Here is a 5,928-nt window from a genome sequence, read left to right as displayed (position 1 = left end):
CTGTATTAAGGGGTCGCGGCATTAGGAAGGTTGAGAACCGCTGATCTAGAGGGATACAAATACAGTAGTTACTGCCATAGATAATAAATGTGATAGTATACTACAATGAAATATCCTTATCTGCTCTCCTTTTTCTAACTTTTCCATTCCTGTTTTCTTCACATGAGGGGGTAATGATGAGGAGGAAAATAGGACGGGGTGGGGGGGGAAGATCGGGGTTCCACTTGAATATTATATCCAATAATTATTTACTCAGTAACTTCTAAAGGTTTATGAACATTTTTATATCTCTAATTTTTCTCCTTTTTCTTCTCCTTCACCTTCTCTCTTCCTCCTGCTCCTTCTCATTATTATTATTATTATTATTATTATTATTATTAATGTTGTAAAATGAAGGCCAGCTATACTCTCATAATAAAATTTTAATATTTTTTCCTCTCCCTAGCTTTAACAAAGGATAGCCCCCCCATAGAGCCTGGACTACTTACAGTTGAAACACTTTCTTTGAAAGCTCTGAAGCCACGTGATCTGGTTCTGAAAATTCATACATATGCTACCAAGGCTACTATGGTTCGCCTGCCAGTTGGGTATGGAATGACTTTATTTTTCCCATACTAAGAGCTTTTTAAACACTTGTGAACAGTTGATTACTAAATAATTAAACAAATGCAATGTACGATATTGCTTCCTGAAGTGATTTCATGAGGAATAGGTCTATCATTATGATTCTTGAGAAAAATAATTTCATGAATAAACACATTGAAAAAAATGCTGTACATTGAATCCCCTTTTGGAAGATTCATAATTGTGAGAGTCTGGTAATTTCTTTAGTAAAGAATATGGTTTAAATTAGTGAACCAGCATTTCCTAAAATTCATATATTAAAGAATCCTATTTGTTTTTTTTATAAATTTTATTATATTACTATAAAAAGAAACTCAATTTTATTTAAAACAGATTGAAAAACATTACATTTCCCCTACCAATTTATGGTTTTATCTGTATTTTTAATTTTTTTTATTATTCGTTTCAGGTGTACAAAACAACATAATTATTAGACATTTATACACATCACAATTTGATAACTCCAACAAGTCAACTATCCATCTGACATCATACATAGCTGTTATAATACCATTTGTATTCCCTATGCTGTACTTTACATCCCATGACCATAAATACATATATGTATTTAATACCTGTGGTTTGTTTTTAATTTTACTTATAGTTTTGTTTTTAATTAAGATAATGCATCACATTTTCCATTTTAAAGAAAATATGTATAATCAACAAGTTTCCCTGATTTTGATACATAAAATTCAAAATAGTATGTCACGTTTCAGATCCAGTAGTTTTATTGGTTTCCCAAGATCAATCAGGCTAATTCATTGATAACAAAATCAATGAAACACTATGGCTTTTGCAGAAAAAGGAAAGTGTAAGTAACAAAGTCAAATACTGAAATAATGTATAGAAAGTGTCCAATATACAATGTTCAATATTTCTCACATCTGCCCTAAAAACCCTATCATAGAGAAATTTTCTCTGAAATCTTTATTTTGTCTGAATGCTCATTCATTGAGACAACCAAGATCAGAGAACTAGTAAAGAATCTTCTTATATTCATGTTTTCCTCCACTGGGCCTAACCTATTAACACATACATTTTAAACATGCTCTAAGTGCTCAGTAACTGAGAGTAAGTGAATGTCCCTGCTTTCAATGACATCAAAACCTGGTAGGAGAAACACAATTAACATACATGAAATTATGCATTTGTGAGAAAATGACTATGAAATCTACAAAGCCCTGTACCACCATGAATTATTATAGTTAGTGTCTTCCTAAGAAATGTCAAAACCTGTAGAGAATTTTTATGAGTATTTGAGCTAAACTGATGACAATTGCCAGGAAGCAACATCTCAAATGCTCTGGAGAATAACAGTTGCAGATTATTTTATGCATTTGAAATTAAGGAGGAAAGTTAGGAAGATTACATGAAGGTGGGAGAAAGCAAGGCGGGGATTGGATTACAGGATAGTTAAGATTATGTGCTCTCTTGAGGGTTGTCATGCTTTAGAGCAGCGGTTCTCAACCTTCCTAATGCCGCGACCCCTTAATACAGTTCCTCATGTTGTGGTGACCCCCAACCATAAAATTATTTTCGTTGNTCCCTCCCTCAAAGGGGGAATCCTGGGGGCCAGCAATGACCACATGAAAATAACGGGCGTTGCTCTCGTCTGGTTCTGCTTTGATGCCGGGAACTGGTTCTGCCAGCAAACGCTGAGTTTCCTTGATAATCCTGCGGGGCAGCCCGGCCATCTTGTCAGATACCAAGTTCGGCCTCTGGTCTCGTCTCCGGCTCCGCTCGCCTCACGCACGAGTGGACTGGAGTCTTGATGCCTGAGGCCTCGCCTCTGCACCTTCCTTCGAAGGTTCCTTGGTGCTCAGTGTGGACTGGGGCAGGGGGTTCTCAAAGCTGCCTGTGTTGGCACCAGGGCAGAGTCCCTCCATGTGACCCCCAGGGCCACCCCAGTCCCAAATTCTCAGACTCAAAAACGACAGCAAATGAGCTCTGCTCAGAAAATCCTGGTCAGGCAGGATCCAGGGGTCCTTCATAGATTTAGACAGTGAATATTAGAAAGAACGCTCTCTATTACCCACACGTTGCAACTAAAGGGAAACAATGGAGGGTAAGTTGTCAAATGCTAAGTATCGCAAAATACTGTGGGAAGCAATCATTTAAGCCACTGTTACATTCTATCAAGCATTTCCAGCAATCTTGTCATATCTGATTAAATAACATGGTTTCCTTTTTCACAGTATCACTAGAGACTTTTCTTTCGTATTCTAACTGGTTATTTAAATATTGTGGTAAAATAATATGAAAAGCTTTTAACGTGTAATGGCAGTTAAAGTAATTGAACACATTTACCGTATGCCATCAGTCGAAATGATGTTGAAGCCCTGGGAATCTGAAGGCAATAATAGTGCAAGAGTCGAGGATACCAGCCTTGGAGTCAAGTAGATAGAAAAAGACTTACTTTTGAATCTTGGCTTTGCTGCTTGCGAGCTCTGTGACCTCTTGAAAATTACCCTCTGTGTTTCAGTTTCTTTATCCATAATTATGAATATTAATAGAACTACAGAGGGTGGATTGAGATTATGTATATGTAACCCCTTACATAGCTGTTCTTTAAGGAAAGCTCTGGTTTGCCTCAATACTTTTTTTCTTCCCCAAAACAAAAACCCAGTCTGGTACATTTGCATGCAATAGGAATATTTCTGAAGATCTTGTAGAAAGAAGGATAAGAGGGTTTATATCACATACTACTCTGTAAAATACATCGCCATTTGATATTTCCATTCTCTGCCAAAGTTACTGTGTGGCCCCTCTACCTATCAGGGACCCCTACTCTGAGCACTGCTCAGCCTTGGCCTAGCCTCGTCTTCTCTTTGTCATTTCTGGGACAAGCACACATCCCTTTTCTTTACTCATGGAGACGAGCTTTGCCTCTCTCTGATATGGTGGCCAGTCTCACCCAGGTCCTGCAGATCTAGCTTCCATAGACTATTACCAACATTCACCCGGTACAATTTTCTTCATATCACAAAACCTGTGAAGTACTTATTGGGGTGTGTACAACACGGTAAGTTCTCTAAAAATGATAAGTATTGTATTATTATTAGAAGTGGGGAATACAGCATTTACAGAATAATATTAAGTTCCATGGTTGTTCTTGCAGTTCTCAGATGAACGGGTGTCCTACTATCTATTTGTGGATAGTCTAAAACCCATTGAACTACTGGTTTGCTTTTCTGCATTGGTATGTTGGGGAGAATCTGGAGGTAAGAGGGCTCTGAGAAAATTAGTCTTAAAGCCCAGCTCACTTTCACTTTCATTCAGCCTAGAGGAAATACAATAGTAAGATTTTTTTAGGCTCTGGTTAAAGAAACTTATTCCCTCTTTAGACTCTGTCGGAGAGTCATACTTAGGCAATCTCCTATAACCATCCTCCTCAGACATCAAAGATGGTGCCCACTCTTACCTCCTACACCTCTTCTAATTGCAGTCATCTGTTTACCTCTTTGCCACACCTAGTAACTCTTTGTTTTCCTACCTATACATCATTCTTGATTCTTTCAAAATCTATTGAAGAACATGAACTCTTTCTTCTTTAATTTGACAATTCTGAAGAACTCGTCCTCCACCCCACCTTGGCCTGCCACTTTCAAGATTACACTTTAGAACTTGTCATACCAATAACTGTGTCACCTCAATCATCTCAATTTCAAGTGCTCTGTCCACCACACCCGACTCCGCAGCTCACTCTCTCTAGAACCACCGTGCCTACAATTCTTTGACTCTGCTCGGACCACCATCCATTGACCCTATCACTTTTTCTCTTTCTCTCACTCTCCTAATGTCTTCATTTCTCCCATTCCCAGCATAGTTGCCATGGTCCACCATTGTAATTGCATCCTCACATATATATACCTCAACACAATTGTTCTTCCCCTCTCATCTTGCTTTCTTGGCAAAATAGCAATATTGATTGAACTCAGCAATGGAACTTTGCCCCTAACCTCTGAATGTGACTGGAGAAAAAAATAACCATATCAGCTCACTCCATTATAATTGAGGACCACAAAAATTGACACATCAAAAAGGCCCCTAAGCACTGATGACACATCTCTCATTCATTCTCTCTCCCACCGTCATTCTCATGGATGACTATCTCAAACCTTCAAATTTCTCTCTCTTCAAATCTCCAGTACCCACCTGCATCCTCACTCATTTTCAGCTGATGACCTTGCTGCTGTTTTCACTGAAGAAACCGAAAAAATCAGAAATGACCTGCTTTATCTTCCCATAATGAACTCGCCCAAACTCTAGTTAGCCTGCTATCCTGTTCTTATGGGCGGACTATCCCTGCTTCTCATGTGTGTGCAAGGGGCTGGCCAACGCCTTGCACACTCATGCACATACACACAAAATATCATTCATTAATTCTTTGGCCTGTTCTCTTAAAGCTTTATCTCTACTTAATATTGAGTATTTTGCCAACTTTAAGGACAGAGCTTATGATTTTCCACCAAGATATAGCCAATGTTTTGAATGGTGTCTAGTACATAGCAGGTAGGCACTAAATACTTATTCAATAAACTATCCAAACTTTAGTGGTGTAAGCTTAGGATTTCTGCCTAACCAATAGCTCCTAAGCCATGCCATGTCCGAAACATTTAAATTCTGTGTGCGTAAAGGTGTTTCTGGTCATATAGAGGTCTTATATCCTCAGCTTGAGTGTAAATCCTGGAGATCTAATGTACAGTGAGGGGACTGTAGTTAACAATACTGGATTGTATATTTCAAAGTTGCTTAGTGAGTGGATCTTAAAAGTTCTCATCACAAGAAGAAAGTTGAAATTGTGTGTGGTGATGGTTGTTAACTTACTGTGATAATCATTTCAAAATATGTCATATATCAAACCATTATGTGGTACACCTTAAACTAATACAATGTTATATGTCAATTTTAATCTCATTTTTAAAAAAATTTTAAAGTATTTTGCCCTGAGGTACTGATGAAGAATAGTCGATATTCTTTATTCATTTTAAGAGCAACACTCAATATTAAAATTAAATTTTTGTTAATTATTTGCTATTTCTACACATAGTCAAAGCTCAAAATCAAAAGTGAAAATTTAGATAAGCAATAAATGATTTTGATCTTGCTTTGTGGCTATCTTAGGAAAATCTCTTATTTTCGCTGAGGTGGTTTTTTTTTTCTTTTAAAATTGCATCTAGAGCAGCGGTTCTCAACCTGTGGGTCGCGACCCCTTTGGGGGTCGAATGACCCTTTCACAGGGGTCACCTAAGACCATCGGAAAACAAAAAGATATTTACATTACGATTCATAACAGTAGCA

The 5,928-nt window shown here is 37.7% G+C and overlaps 1 protein-coding gene across 1 annotated transcript in view; it reads left to right on the top strand.

Moving 5' to 3' along the window:
• ADGB (androglobin) overlaps nt 1-5,928 on the top strand; it is a 155,746-nt gene that overhangs the window by 82,346 nt on the left and 67,472 nt on the right. Inside the window, exon 18 of the mRNA XM_019638918.1 lies at nt 446-587. Within this exon, the coding sequence (XP_019494463.1) occupies nt 446-587 (142 nt within the window). The remainder of the gene's footprint in view (nt 1-445; nt 588-5,928) is intronic.

Source organism: Hipposideros armiger, unplaced genomic scaffold (genome assembly GCF_001890085.2).
Source record: "Hipposideros armiger isolate ML-2016 unplaced genomic scaffold, ASM189008v1 scaffold_41, whole genome shotgun sequence".
In the NCBI taxonomy this organism is placed as follows: domain Eukaryota; kingdom Metazoa; phylum Chordata; class Mammalia; order Chiroptera; family Hipposideridae; genus Hipposideros; species Hipposideros armiger.
The sequence above is the reverse complement of the archived record's forward strand: the minus strand, read 5'-3'. Positions and strand labels throughout refer to the sequence as shown.